Source organism: Gouania willdenowi, chromosome 21 (assembly GCF_900634775.1).
Source record: "Gouania willdenowi chromosome 21, fGouWil2.1, whole genome shotgun sequence".
Taxonomy (NCBI): Eukaryota; Metazoa; Chordata; class Actinopteri; order Blenniiformes; family Gobiesocidae; genus Gouania; species Gouania willdenowi.
The window spans coordinates 4,995,364-5,012,174 of record NC_041064.1 but is presented as its reverse complement, the minus strand read 5'-3'; the positions used below and the strand labels follow the sequence as shown (position 1 = coordinate 5,012,174).

The 16,811-nt window shown below is 37.7% G+C and overlaps 1 protein-coding gene across 1 annotated transcript in view; it reads right to left on the bottom strand.

Moving 5' to 3' along the window:
• Positions 1 to 9,803: 9,803 nt before the first annotated feature.
• LOC114455080 (DNA ligase 1-like) overlaps positions 9,804 to 16,811 on the bottom strand; it is a 53,565-nt gene continuing 46,557 nt past the window's right edge. The window contains exons 2-3 of the mRNA XM_028436094.1: positions 16,023 to 16,123; positions 9,804 to 9,988 (exon numbers count right to left, since the gene is read on the bottom strand). Coding sequence (XP_028291895.1) covers positions 9,804 to 9,988; positions 16,023 to 16,123 — 286 coding nt within the window. The remainder of the gene's footprint in view (positions 9,989 to 16,022; positions 16,124 to 16,811) is intronic.

Here is a 16,811-nt window from a genome sequence, read left to right as displayed (position 1 = left end):
CTGTCTTTTCTCAATGATTAAATACCGTCAGGGTGGCGCAGCTCAGCTCAGCTCCAACACTCACATTGGTTGGTTGGAAAGTCCGCGGCGTGCGTTTTCAACCTCAGATTTGGTCTCCAAAAAAAAAAAAAAAAAACATTTAAAAGATGCTGACAGGTGAAGGCTGCACGATTATATTCAACTACATCAGAGGACATTACTACACAGGACTTTGACCCATTAATTGTCTTATGAATATCAAAACCACGTGATCAGTGTAATAATTAGCCAACTAACCCTAGGACAGCTGTTCTCATACTGGGCCACATTAACTGCAATCAAGTAAAGTGGGACGATATACAAAGCTCACCAGACGATATACGATACTATACGGAAGCAGATTAGGGACCATTTTGATGGAGAAAATAATTTTGGTCAAAACAAGAATAATGACAAAATTCCATCAAAAGAAAAAAAAAAAATGCTTGAAAAATAGCCATACTTTCATATATGTAATAATAATAATATTAATAATAAAAAGCACAATAACTAATGAGACCAATTTCTCTTATTTTTTTCTAAATTAAATACCGTCAGGGTGGCACAGCTCAGCTCACCTCCAACACTCACATTGGTTGGTTGGAAAGTCCCTGGCGTGCGTTTTCAAGTTGAGATTTTGGGTCCAAAAAAAAGAAAGACGCAGGCAGGTGAAGGCTGCACGATTATATTTAACTACAACTATAACAGAGGACATTATTATACAGGACTTTAACTCATTAGACCCATTAATTGTCTCTCATAAATTGCAAAACCACGTGATCAGTGTGATAAATATCCAATCAATCCTAGGACAGCTGTTCTCAACTGCAATCAAGTAGGGTGGGACAATATACAAAGCTCACCCGACGATATACGATACTATACGGAAGCGGATTAAGGCCAGTTTTGATGGAGAAAATGATTTGGGGCCAATCAAGAAGAAAATAAATTAAAAAAAAGAATGTCTCATGTTGGACTTGTCTTTTATTTTGAAATAAACTTTCTTTTGACAGGCAAGCTGTGAAATGCATATTGCACATGAAAATATATAGATTTATGTTTTTAAAAAGATTATGTATGTGTGTGTTTTCAACAGCTATTTTTGAAAAACAAAACTCGCCCGTGGCAAAATGTGGGTCCCAGGGTGAAACCAGTCGAGAACCCCTTCTTTAAAGGAACCTTTTTTAAGGAATGTCCAAATCTTTCATTTACAAGTAGGACCAGATACGTCAGAATGATAAACTGTCATAAGAAGAGCTGACATGTAGGTTCCAAGGTTTGATCAAAGAAAAGATATGCACATAAACAAAGTTTACAGTGAAAAAGTGAAGAGCATTCATCATATTAGTTATATTGCTGTCTTCTCAGTTCTGCCAAATTCTGTCATCTTGTGCATCGAGTTATAATTTAATCTGGAGGGTATTTCATTACAGTTAAAAACTTGTTTGGTTGAAAAAAAAGCATAATGTTTTAAATTATGCCTCTAAAAGTTTTTACAACAAAATCCCTGACAGCAAAATAACGGAATTCATCCACTGGCTGAAAATGATAATTTGGGGAAGCGTGACAGAGGTTTAAAGGTCATGTGTACAGTAAAGGTGCGTCACACCGAACGCACCTTGCTTAAATCGCCCGTGATCGACCTTTTGAACACAGTCGCCCTTTATCGCTTCATCGGTGACCAGTGACGTGACGACCGGGGCAGTGACGTAGGGAGAAACTCATTGATGATTGTATGTCGCAACACATGGTGCTCCAGGCGAGAGAAGACTTTGGCGCCCCACTATTTAACACAGCTAGCTTAGCTTTGCTGTTGCTGTTATTTAAAATTAAAGAGTCAATAGCTAATGCTTTAAAAGTTAATTACATACTTCTGCTTTGGGTCAGTTTCTCCTCCTCCTCCTCCTCCTTCCTTTGCTTTCTAAAAGCAGCATCTGATGGGCTTGAGTTGGTAAAAATGACACAACAACGTCCTTGTGTATCAGTTGAAGAAGCTGGGATGCGTGGCCCCTCCCCCACCCCACCTACCACTGGAAACAGTGCGGCGGGTCAGGTTATGGGTGCAGGTCAGCGAGTCAGTCATAGATTTTACATATTGAGCTTTTTATTCTTTTTATTATTTATTTCAAATAAAATGCGTCAAGTATATGTGAAGGATGGGTTAAAATGTATTATTTGTATCTTTTATTAATTTTGAATTTTTTTTGTTTTACTTTGATAATTAAATTTTTGCACCCCTCCAGCAGATGGTGCCCCAGAAAACCGCCTGGTTCGCCTATGCCGAGAGCCGGCCCTGCACAGCGTCACTGAAAGTTGCTTGAAACGTTAAAATGTTATATGCGCTATTAGCTTAAATGTCGATAGTAGCCAAACTAACCCGTTTAGATTCTTATCCTCAGCAGATAAAGCCATCATGCTTTGTGACGCCATCACTTGTGTTGAAATGTGTTGTCGTTGGTGCTGCATCAAACCTACTGTGGGAGGAACTGAGCAGAGCTGCTTGAGGTCGAATTGAGCTCCTGTCAGGTGAAGAAATGAGGCAGAGCCATGCAAACAGCAGAGGTTGCAAATGTTGTGATACAAAGAACAAACACCAAGCTGAGCAGCACATTTAAACTAATCAGAATCTAGCGCCGCGCTTACATGTTAAGCAATCGATCGTACAGGGATGGAACCTTTAACCCGCGCTGCGCACAGAGGGCACTTCCAACACAGCTAACTGTCCAGCGCTAACGGAGAAAGAGTCAAGCTAACACGAACCCTCCACAGGAGTTTGTTGACTTCATTAATTTATTACCGCTCGCTCACAACCATGAATCAATGCAGAGTTCTCTCGACTGAAGAGCCATTCTAACAGATTTTATGCAGGAAAACGAGTGATTCAAAAATTATACATATACATACAGCAAAATACAAAATGTCTAAGAAACCAACGATATCCAAGCAATAAGTGCTAGATATCAGATCTTCACTTTAGATTTCTGAGATTTTGTGACTAATTTCTATTTAATTAAGGTAAACATTATGTCATAATTTGAGAAAGTTCAATGATTTTGTCAGAATTTTGAGTTTTTTCAACTGTTTAACGTTAAAAATGACTGTAATCCAGCGATATAAGTACCAGGTAAACTGTGATAACCTGCAAATATTGAGTTTCATTTACACAATGATTCGCCAGATTTGGCCCCGGATCTTGAGTTTGGCACGTGTTCTAATGCAAAGAAAGTGGATGAAATCACAGCAATGTTTACTGTATATTCAATAATATGTTAAAGTTTCATTTATTCAGACATTTTTTTCCCAGGAAATTTACTTTGATCTCCTGACATGTTTCGACGCCACTGATGAAGACTGGCAGTTGACCCTCGAAACAGGTCAGGAGATCAAAGTGAATTTCCTGAAAAATTTGTCTGAAAACAAACTTGGTGTAATTATTATACTGAAGTATAGGACACATCAAAGCGACTAGCAGATGCCTCTGAAGAAGACTGGCAGTTGACTGACAAAACATTTCTGGAGATCAAAGTAAATTTCCTGAAAAATGTGTCTGAATGAATGAAACCTTGACATATTCAAAAAGAAGACAATGAACTTGTACATTCATTTTTTAGGAGACAAAGAGAGTCAAATGGTAACAATCTGTCATGATTGTACATAAAGTTTTCACAAAGGATGAAGAACTCTTCAAGGTCATTTCATATTTGTTTCCCTGCCAACATTGAGTTGTTTTTCTACTGACGAAAAGAAAAAAAGGAGAAAAATATTCCGACAATATGTGCTGAAAGAATGAATTATACCACGTTAGAAAAGAGTCATCAGTTGACAGTTATTGTTGTTCAGTAAATACGAGGTATAAGAAGTGATGCCGAGTGAGTTCTGGCCAGTTTGGCTCCATTTTGGCTCCAGTAGATGCGTCAGAGAGGATCAAGTGCAAGTGTCAGCTCTAGCATTAGATGGCGGAGGTCAGGGCACCTTAATTGGATGCTCGTGCATTACACGTCACTCTGGAGGTACAGGTCCTGACATATAGTCCGGATGAAGCCTGTCTGCCTGTCAGCCACAAACACACGCACACACACACACGTGTACATGCAGCTACAGTTGCACCACCCACATGATGACAGAGCTGCACGTCGCTGTGGAGGCTTGTTTTTTAGCTTCGTGCCCTTGGAGTTATTTTCAGTGACATGAGTGATGATGCGGATCTAAACTCATGGTGCACTGCTCGCACTTCGGTTTTCAACAATACAGGTTTATTATTGGAGAAATGTTGCCAAATTTTTCATTTTTTGTTGGACATGGAAGGTTATTCTTTTACCTTTGTTTATTAGCAGGCATTACATCAAAAGTACACAACACATTTGCACACATTTTCAACCAAAGATAGACCTTGTGTCATCGAAAATTCCATAAAATTTTGGAGGGGATCCAGATCAATATTCTGATTCTGGTTCAGTTTGAAAACTCAAAAAATCCCAATCTCTCATCGTTGGCAAAATTTAGAAAATTCATATCTCGTTATTGCCATTGAGATCAGGAGGCGGAGCTTTGATATCAACAGGGATGAGGGAACATTTTTACTCTACCACACCTGGGACTCTTCTCCAGAGACCAAAGGGGGTGTGGCCAGCCTGACAGAACTGTCAAGTTGGCCACACCCAGAAAGAACTTATGAAAAAACACATCAAAGCGATCAAAAGAGACCTCTGAGGAAGACTGACAGTTAGCAGTCGAAACATGTCTGGAGATCAAAGTACATTTCCTGAAAAAAGTTGTCTGAATAAATGAAATTTGGCTCTGTTACTGTATGTCGAGTTGGTTCCTTAATTACCCTATCGCGTTCCATCTGGATCGGTTCCAGACTGTGCATTTATACGCAATTTATCAAAACAATTTGGACCTACGGTATTACAATTACAAGGTTACTATTTCACTTAGCATACACTTTTTTCCGAAATGACTTGCTCAACATTCCACAGTGATGACCCAGGTTGGATTCCAACTGGTGACCCTACGAATACAAACCTGCTTTCTTAAAATGTAAGTCCACCCCCAGGTTTTTGCTGACCTGCACTAGGGGGACATTTAAAAAATGCCTCAATCATGGGCGTTGCACCTAGAGTAGTTAAGACAAGCCCAGTCACAGCAGCCCCGCCCCCACAGCGCTGCACAGTTCTGCATGGAGCTGTCAATCAATGCTCACTGAGGGCTGAGAGAGGAGGAAACCTAATCCGTCCTCCCATCTTTTATAGAAGGGGCGGGGCCAACAGTGACAGTTAGTGACGTCACTCAGCCAATAGCAACATTCGATTGCTATAGTTGGCTTTAAACCCATAGAGGGCAGTCACTGACATTTTAGAATTAGAATAAACTTTATTTATCCCCGTGGGGTAATGAGAAACGCAAAGAGCGACATACAAGAAAATTAAAGAAACAATAATAATATTAAAATAATAAAAATGCTACATTAAAATACTGTACTTAGTCAAACATGTGAAGAGTGAGACTAGAATCAATAAACACATTACTTTATACCCAATTATATATGTATTCAGCATAAAAAATTGGTTTTAGGGTGAACTTACACTTAAACCGTTACGCCTTTGCCGTATGGTTATTAATGGAGATTTCAGTAACCCTTTATTTGAAGTTTTATACATTACGCTGTCATTAGCATGAATAAGGTGTCATGAAGCCTGTCAATAAGCGTTGTTTGCTAAATTATGACACCTTTGGAGCTATGTTGGCATTTTTTTGGGTTAGGTGGAGGGATCTAGTGGGGTTAGGTTTAGGGTAATAAATGATAATGTCAGACTTTATGTATAACTTTAAGCAAAGTGTTACAGTTTATTCTACCAAGTGTAAATGATTATAGTACCATGACCAGAATCACTGATCCAGATAATTGACAATATCTGACAAACAGTAGATTTGACGTTTGGCAGAGGTTTGGTTCTCTCGTTTTCAAATATTGTCCAACAAGTCAAGTAATTGAAGATGAAGAATGTGTGAGAACTGGCTGATAAATTGTGTCTGACTTGCAGTATTAGTGGCAGACAGCAGACACACATTAAACAGAAGTATGTATCATCTACAGTGGGGAGTGAATGCAGTCCCTGGAACATGATTAGCATACCAGGGTGCTAGCTGAGGTCTCCGTGCTAGCTAATCAAGCAGTGGGATGACAAGGCAATTGCGGCACAAGAATCACTGCACTCTTATCAAGCTGCAAATGACTGAAGTTGTTTTTTGTTTTGCTTTTTTCGTTTTATTTTTTCAAAATGCAAATTGCACCTTTGTCGCATTCACAGAAGTATGTCAAGATAATATGAAGGTAAAGATGTTTAAAAGTGTGCATTCCTAAAGGAACGTCTAATTGATTCAGTGGCCTTGATCGCAGTCACTTAGCAGTAACTAAAAGAACGGAATCGCTTCCTCTTCCAAATATCATTGGTTTGCTAAATGCTACTTACTCGCCCGACACAGGAGTCTGTCAGCCGTGAATGGGAATACAAAACAAATACGTTATTGTGCGAGAGCTGATTGCCCTTCGATGCTATTTCATGCACATCTCGAACATTAGACATTTATTTCTTGCAAATTCAAAAGTGCTCTGATGCCATTTCCTGTGCATGTGCTAAGCTGTTTGTGGAGCAGTTTCAACAAAGCAATTTCAAGTTAATTGCCTTTGTGCAAGAGCTGGAGGTAGAGTGAAGGGGTGGGGGGGGGGGAGATGTGTGCCTGCAATCTGTACTTATTCAGGAGTGACGGAGAAAAGCCGGTCCTGTAAGCAAGAAACCGCAGGACACCCTAACCATGGTGAAAGAACCAAATCTCCATTTTCAAAGAACTCATACATGATCATTTTTATTTCTTTCATTCTGACTCTTTTTCGTGAGCCTGAGGGAAAGCAAAGCAAACGCTCACACTCAGTGATTCACTACTGTTTCTGTGGAATGAAACACGCTGATGTCTAACTTACTGCTGCCATCTAGAGATGCACACGAATCCAGGACAAGAAGAGTGCAACACATTCATACATCATAGTCTTCTGTATTATCAAATAGCATTTTAAAAAAAAGGAAATACTATGAAAAAATACCTACTTATCAAAGAAAAATGGACAGTGTGATTTTCTCTATGTAAGCATATACTGCTCTGTATTGTGCAAGTAAATACCGTATCTGTTCAGATATGAAGCCCTGTTGCATTCAGGGTATGACTTGAAATTATAAATAGTGTTTATTTTCAGATGTTGTGTATAAATGTTATTTTCATTTCATTATGCATGTAATTAATTATGCCAAGAAGGTCAAATGTTCACTTTCCGTTATTTGTGTCTTTGTACGTCTGTTATCAGAATCCGGAATAGTATCGAAAAGTCCCCATCTTTCATTATTGGTGAAATAAAAATAACAATTTAAAAATATATCTAATTTGATTTAAAAAATAAAAATTCAAAAACACAAATTCAATAGAATATATTAATTAAAAAATTTTTTTTTAGATTTTTAAAAATTCAATCGAAGAAATTCATTGAAAAAAATTATTGAAATAACTTAATTGAAAAAATGTAATTAAAAAATGAAACTAAAAAAATCAATAAAATCAAAAAAAAATTGTAATTCAATTAAAAAAATAAATAAAAAATTAAAATCAAATTGAAAAAAATCCAAATTAATTGAAAAAACTCACTGAATTATTTTTTTTTAATTGAATTAAATACTCTTGCATGTATCATAATACATTAATATTTGGTGCTTGGCTGAGGTTTGCGCTCTCTGAGTGCTCTTGTTGTATGTGTTTTAGGAGTGATTCTGAATACCCCTGGTGGCTGCTTATGGTATTGCAGGCAGTTTGTGTGAATTAATTTACGATAACATAAAAAGCTGATTTCTCAATAAACTGAAAACATGAATTTCCTTTATTTTAAAGTCAGTATCTTTCCTGTACGTACTGCATCTTGCTTAGAAAAGTATGGAAGGACATCAGACAATTTTTATATGGTTAATTATTATGAATATTAATGTAAATCTGAAAACTGGCTAAAATTGAAATAAATTATTTGGGTTTGGCTTTCTGGAGTTAAGGACTGCCTGGTTTAAGGTGCTGTTGTGTTTCCCAGGGTTCAGTGCAATATGTGGTTTTCCTTTAAAACTCTGCAGTTGGTTATACTGTATGTTCTCACGTAAAAAGTTAATGTGGATGGGCATGTGTGCAATATTTAATAGAGCTGGGTATTGATTCAAATTTCCCAAATTGAGTCGATTCGCAATTCGACTGGATTTTTGATTCAGTTAAGGATAATTCAGTCACAGTACCAATTTTACTTGAATATGGAAGATATTCTCAGAGATCTAACGTTGTAAATAGTAGAAAGTTACTCTAAAATGTCTCATGTTTATATTAAAAATCAAGCTCACAGCACTGCATTACATGCTGTAGAAAGGACATAATATGATACATTTTAGGATTTTGATGCCATTTTGTAATTGTGAATCACCTGTAATTAATTACTTTGCCTTCAGTGAGAGTCAGCCTGTGTTGTCACCGACTAAACTACACTGAGTAGTAGCAGTATAGGTAGAACAATTGTCAAATACTTCCTCAGCTCTTCCTGCTTTGGGTGAAAAACAACTAAATCGAGAGTGTGTTTTGCTGTTTTCTCGTCTATCGATGCTCATACTCTGCATATGAAGGAAAAGTGTCAGTCCACACTTTCTGTTGTTGGCTGTGAAGCTGTTTTCATCACTGTTTGCATTTTCCTCCTCTCACTTCCCACTGGTTCCCAGTGGTTCTCAGTGGACAGCGTCAGGCAGGGAGGAGCTGCTCTCCATCTCTCCTCACACAGCTGGACCCAACTCTTCCTGAATAATGAACTCAATCTCAGCGCCTCCTTGGGGGGGGGGGGGGCTCACAGTCGCCCTCAGCTTAGTGCGAGGCTTTGTAGCTGACGAACGCGTGACTGAACACACACTCGTTTCTTTCCTGCCACTAGTAGCATGGCCACTGATTGTCAGCAGGGGAAAAAAAGACAAGAATGTGATTGTTACAACGCCAAGGACTGTGGGAGCTCAATACCATATGCACCCCCATAGCCCCCCCCCCCCCCGTCGCCCCATATGTGGTGCCGAATGTTTCATAGCCGACATATTTTGAACATTTAGTTCACTTTCCTCACATTTAGCTAATTTTTCTTTTCTTTCATTTGAAACAGAAATTCATGTAAAACAGCATGTTCTGTATCACTGTTAAGTGTGTACACATGGAAAAATAAATCTAAATGTTAATGTTGAATGTCAAATTAAATGTTAAATCAAGTGTAAAGCTAAATGTTTAGAAATTACGCAAATCACAATTTAGATTTAACATTTTGTTTCAACAATTGGATTTACAAATAGCATTTAGATTTAACATTTAGATTTAGATTCAACATTTAGATTTACATTTAAAGGAAAGTGAGCTAAATGTTAAATCAGTCACCAAGTGTAAAGCTAAAGTGGCAGGTCAGCGCCTGTCAATCATAATGTAGATTTAGCATTTAGATTTACATTCAACATTTAGATTCACATTTATATTTAGAATTAACATTTCTGTTTAGAATTAACATTTATATTCAACTTTCACATTTAGATTTAACATTTAGATTTATTTTTCTTGTTTACGGAAGAAAATGAGAGAAAAATTAGCTAAATGCTCAAAATATTGTCGGCTATGACGCAGTGACAAAGTTTTTACATTGGGCGCCCCAGACCCCCACCCTTTTACTGCCACATGGCCAGGGTTCATATGGTGTATTTCTTCTCTGGAAGCAGCGGGCAGCAGTCGTGTGGAGAGGATGTTGGGGTTAGAGCCGGGATGAAAGCGAGAGCTGCTGGAGTATCGCTAATGAATGACCACGGGTTCATAGCTGATGGAGTTTTAGGAAGATGTGGGTTCTGCTGACCTTCACCCACACGGAGCCCCTTAACTGCAGGAATATGGAGGAACTCATAAGATCATGTTTTAATCACTGTGCACGGCATCCACCCTTCTATTATCCTCGGGGTCAATTTGACCACATTCATTGTTTATCATTCAAAAAGAATAATAGTTTACTTTATTTTTCTTGCTTCATATTTCAAAACTTTACCTACAGTAATTTGATGGGTACAATTGATTAAGCATAAAATTATCATGATGACATTTTTTCAATGTGCTGAACACATATTGCTCGCATTGGTCTTCCTCTGGGGTCAATATCCTCATTTTGGAACAGCTCTTTCACAGTGAAAGTGATGTAGAGGAGGATGTGTCTTAATAGTGAATAACTCAACAATAAAAAATGTGTTACAAAAAAGTAGTGCTACATGATTATGGCCACAATGATAATCAATAATCAATTAAAAAAAACTGTTAACCTTTGTTGAATTATTGATTTTGTTTGTTTGTTTTGTTTTGTTACACTTGTAAGTTATTTGTATGTTATGAATTGCAAAATTTTTTTTTTTTTTTTTTCGGTTTTAATTACACTACTCATTATTACTGAGTGCAGAGCCTGTATTTTATATGTAAATATTGCAGAAAATCAGGTTAATTTAATCTAGGTGACCAAAATCGGGATCACGATTAATTATTTGATTAATTGTGCGGCCCTACAAAAAAGGTTATATAACTATGTTTGAGCGTATGGTTGATTTCTGGGAGAATCATGAATGTGCACCCCAAATTAGAAAATAATTGGATGAAAGATTTTCAATATTTTCTAACTCTAAAACTGAAAGTTTGACCTGATGGTAGCGCTGCAGTAAAGGTCAAAGGTCAGATCATCACCACAACCAATAGGGTTCAATTTAACTTATTTTGTGACGTAGTTTTTATGTAATTTGGGGAAATTCTGTGGAATAATTTGAAGAAATTAGCAGGATTTGGGAAAAATTTTAACAATTAAGATGAAAAATATCCTTTATATTTATCATTATTATTATTGTTGCTGGGTTGTTTCTTTGTTTTCTTTGTTTTTTGTTTCGTGCACCGACTACCAAGACAAATTCCTTGTACTGTCCTAAAATCTGTACTTTAAACCATTTACCATTAAAACATTTCTGATTCTGATGAATATAGAGGTTCTCATTAGATAATGTTTAATTACTGTACACGACATTAATACGCATACCAGGAGCAACGTCCGTGTTGGTGGTTGTGTGTGATTATCATCTTTAGTTTCATGTCCTGGTTCTTGTTTTCTTAGTGCGTCACTGCCCTGTGTCGCTAACTCATCGTGACAGATTCACTTCATGGTGTGTCTTTACACAAACTGTGGCAGCAGGCCAATAGAAACACACACACACACACACACACACACACACACACACACACACACACACACACACACACACACACACACACACACACACACACACACACACACACACACACACACACACACACACACACACACACACACACACACACACACACACACACACACCTCCTCAGCAACATCTAAATAGGTAATTATCGGACGTATAGAATCAAGGAGACAGCGGCCAGCATCCTTCACGTGATCAGCCCCGAACCAAAGTCTCGACTCAGCAAAATAATATTAATTGCCTTAACCGTCGACAGGCCCCCCGAGGCTACGGTGGGATTGGTACGACCGAGAGTCACACAGGCTACAGTCTTTCCAGGAAGTAGAGTAATTGTTGTTGTTGTTGTCGTCGTGTGAAGGAGAGAAAATTATCCAGCAAGAGGGAAGTCACAAGAGTTTAATCCGATACTCTGCTTGTTCTTAATTATATTTAATCGTACCAGTTTGAAGAGTCACAATTAGTTTTTCTCTGATCAGGAGGAAAAATCTAATAAAAATGTCATCTTGTTTTTCCATTTCCCTCCAAGGAAGTTCCAGACTGTGTTCCAAATAGTACACTAACGTACTATACTATACACACTCAATGAATATCTACTGTCTACCCACCGTGCACAGTAAAAAAAAAAATGTCCCCAAATAGCTAACAGGCAACTCGCGGCCCGGGTGCCACATGTGGCCCTCAGTCTAACTTTTTGCGGCCCCCAAAGAAAATCCACAAAAATTGTAATTCAAGAAGTTGGAAGAAATATAAAGCCCAACATAATACGCAAAGTACACAAAAATACTCAAAATGACAACAAAGACACAACTACTTAAAACAAAGTTAGTCCAAAAACACACAAAACACCACATTTCAGAATAGCTCCAGAGACACACAAACCGTTAACTAAATCAGGCAAAATGACAGGAGATTACAGAAAACAAAAATACAGGAAGTGGAATTAAAAACGCACAAATCAACAACAAAAATGCAAAAAAAAAAAAAAAATGTCAAAAAAATCCACAAAATTACACCAAGAACACAAAGATTAACGAACACACAATGACCCCATAAAACACACAAAATGACTAAAAACTGACAAAACATCAAAGCCACAAAGACAAACCCCTTTCCCCCAGCGTTAATGCTCTGATTGGTCATTATTATAATTTATTCTGACATGAATGTTAATAATTTGGCCCTCAGATCAGATACAATCACATGTTTGTGGCCCCCACTTGATGAGTGGCCCATCCCTGCCATATAGTATACATCCGGTTTTTTCTCACAAACTCAGGATTTTCATACTAACTAATGTGAACGCATGTTAACTCACAGACTCACGGATACGTAAAGTAAATATACAGCATGGTTAAAGCCCACAGGTGATCATAACAATAGGATATTTTGTAACTCATTAAGAGTCCAGTGCGAGACATTTTTATTTTGTGTTTAAACTGTGAGACAAAGAGATTTTGAAGTGGAAATCCTGACTTTACTGTATTTAATCTGTGCATTTTTACTGAACATTAGCATTTACATACTGTACATATGGTTGCCAACATCTCTATGTGGCGCTGTATTTAATGCTAGCTGTAAAGGCAGCATTGTAGCGTCCAAGTGTAACTCCACAGCAATGTAAAAAGCAGCCAGCATGCGCAGTGGGATGACCTTGAAGATGAAATGGAATAATGGAAGTCATCCATCATTAATTCTTTTGTTTACACCACAGCTTTTTTTTCAAATGTTATTCTTGAAGAACAGTTTGCAGCTCAGCTAAGGCCACAAACAGCTTCACAGTGTCTGCGATTGGAGAGGGTAATCCTATCAGGAACACATAACACTACATTGAAACAATGTGAATAAAATGCTCATACCTAAAAAGAATAAAATAAAATACATTTATTTTTCTCTTTACTGTAGGTTTTCTACAAAAGCAATGGAAAGTTTTCAATGATTTACATTATCATATGTGAAGTCTTGGGCTTTAGTAGATGTAGAGAAATGTGATGAATGATATGAGGCTTAAAAATATAAGAAATTCATTCATATTTATAAAATGTTAAGCTTTGTTTCCATTTGCGACAGAACATTCACAAACATGGACACAACTATATCTCTCTCTCACTCACACACACACACACACATCATGGTGACCACCTCCACACCAGCAAAGATAAGGTTATAAATAAAACTCTATAGACTCATTATTATGCATTGAGTTATTGAGTTTGACTGAATACAACAAGTCTTGCTATAATTTACTAAGTTGAGCATTTGTACACTTCAGTGTCAAATTTCCCCAAATATTATTAAGGGCAGATGCGTCTCTAATCATTTTAATAATAATGCAATATGTCTTTTTCACACTTCAAACAGGACCCGGTCAGATCAACAGCACCGTCTGGCCACGCCCAGGGCATGGCTTAAAACAATGGACGACAGGGCCTTTGAAGCCGCTGCCCCCCACCTGTGGAACGCCCTCCCAGACCACCTCAGGGCCCCGCAAACGGTAGACACTTTTGAGAAAAGACTTAAATATCATCTTTTTACAGAAAACTGTTATTTTAACAGTTAATGGCTTTTTTTAGTCCTGTCTTTTAATCTATGTTGTGTTGTTTTAATCCTGTTTGGCATCAAATGTAAAGTGCATTACAAATAAAATGTATTATTATATTTTTACTATAATTATTTTCTGTTTTAAGTCATTTTTATTATCATTATTAGTATTAGTATTACAAACATTCCAAAACATTTTTTTGTTTGTTAAATCCCTGAGCTATCATCATCATTTATTAATAATAATAATAATAATAATAATAATAATAATAATAATGGCTTGGATTTATATAGCGCTTTCTTCGAGGAGACTCAAAGTGGGTACAGAAACCATTATTCATTCACACCAGTCATACCAGTGGTGGTAAGCTACAATGTAGCCACAGCTGCCCTGGGACATACTGACAGAGGCGTGGCTGCCATTTTGCGCGTACGGCCCCTCTGACCACCACCAACATACATGCACAATTCATACTCACTCATACATGGCAATGTGGGTAAAGTGCCTTGCCCAAGGACACAACGACAATGACTCGGTTAGAGTGGGATTTGAACCCCCAACCCTTTATTCTCAAAGGAACCATTTTGCCTCATCTCACTTGGATTAAAGTCGTTCTGGAGCAGGAAAAAAATGCCTTCTCGATGTTTTTTTTAGTTGATGTATTTGTAGAGCTAACAAAAAATAACTTTAATTTGATAACACATTATATCATGTCGGTCAGCAAGTACAAATTGCTCCTTTCTGGCAAAATATCAAGCATGCATAAAAAGCCTGCACATTGGCAGTTAATTAGATATTTCCCCACACAAATCAAACCTTTTTTTTTTCCTTTTATTACTCCAAAATAGTATTTTTGTTTGTTCAGTTACTTTGCCAGGGATTGAAAACTTAGCCACAGGTGTAAGGAAGTTGATGGTCTGTAGAAGTTTTAGGAGGTGAAGTAGGGAGGTGCACGATGCGATTTATTTTTACGTTGACAAATTGTTATATCATGATTTTATTTTGTGTTAATGTCATTTGTCATTAACTCATTCACTACCAGTCATTTTAGAGCATTTTGACTAATTTTGACGTATACGTCAATGGCAGTGAACGTTCGGATTTTAAATTACATATATGTACGTTAATGGCAGTGAGTGAGTTAATACCCTCTGTAAGTAATAATTCATTATTTTAATATTTTTATAGCTACAGTATAAGGAGCCATTGTAAAAGAGTCAAAGAGCCACATGAGGCTCCAGAGCCGCAGGTTGCAGACCACTGCCCGAGACAATCCAGACAGTTTTTCTGACTGCTTGAATTTTAGCTCTTCTGCCAATAAATATCCTTTCCCCCTTTTTTTAATATACTTTCATCCACTTTTTGTCCTTTTTACATTTTTTTTTCTTGCCATTTCATTCAAATAATTACATTTCCTTTCCAAAAAATATACAGTTTCCTTTTTCCCCTATACTTTGCCTCTCTCTTTTTTTTTTTTTTTTTCACATTTTTGCCTTTTTTCACTATTGTTTGCCACATTTTGCTCATTTAAGCTACATTTTGCCAATACATAAACTATTTTAGTCACTTTTCACTCATTTCTTGCAAAGTTTTTGCCACTTTTGGACCATTTTATGCCACCTGTTACTTATTTTTGGTCACTTTACTTGCACTTTACCCATCGCCCGTGTAGTGTAAAATAATCCTATGTGTGATAGTCACAGACTATCACCATTAGTTGGCCCCTCCTCGCTTGTTACTTTGGTGACTTTATCTTTGTAGTCCACTGGTTCTCAGTGTCCCCCGGGGGTGTTTTTTCCTCTGGTCCGTTTTTACCTGACTACTAGGTAAAGTTAGCGGACAGTTTTTCCGTCGCGCCCATGAGATCCGGCCCTTCGCTTTGCTCATGTAGTGATTGACAGCACTGTCAGAGCTCTCTGAGCCATAGATTGATTGACAATGGCAAACAATTGACCAATATTATGTGTTGATGGCCACTGGCCACACACTGCCAGCCAATGAGGAGTGGCCCAATAGCAGGGAATTTAGAAAATGAAGAAACTAGCACCGCCCCACATATGCTGTCTGATGGGTTATGTCAAAATAATCATTAAAAAAAAACAATCGCACCGGACTGGCCCACTCCAGGTCGACGGCCCACCAGGCATTGCCCGGTATGCCAGATGGCCAGTCCATGCCTGACTCCGTCTGTTGTTCATACCTTGCATGAGTGGTTCTGAAAGCATTTATGGAAACTGACAGGTTGCAGCTGTGTTCGCCTCTCCTAATGGCCCGATGTGATGGATTAGCAGAAAGACAGTAAGCCACGATCAGAGCTTCTGTTCTCACCATGACTTTTATCCTCTGTGTAGAGTTAACCCAAGTTAGTTCCAAAGCAATGGGTAAGTCTTTGTTATGTCGAGATTTTTCAATTTAAATTCAATACGCATTTTGTTAATTTACTCAGACTTTTTGGTAACACTTTACTTTAAGTTTTATACATAAAGCTGACATTATTATGACATGACACCTGTCATTAACATAAATAAGGTGTCATGAAGGCTGTCATTAAGTGTCATTTGTGACCCTAACCCAGGGGTGTCAAACTCATTTTAGTTCAAGGGCCAAATATGCACTGGTTTGATCTCAAGTGGGCCTCAGATTTTAGGTGAGGAAAAAAAAAAGAAATTTACCATCATTGTGCTATAGTTTTTAACTATACTCTAAAGTGCCAGATTTGACCTGCGGGCCTTGAGTTTGACACATTTGCCCTAACCCTTCGTTACCCTAACTTCTAACCCTATCTAACCCCACTAGATTCCTCCACCTAACCCAAAAAATACCGACATTGTGCCAAAGGTTTCATAATTTAGCAAAAGGTTTCATCATTTGGTAAGAATCTCAAACTCCGCCTATGCTAGGAA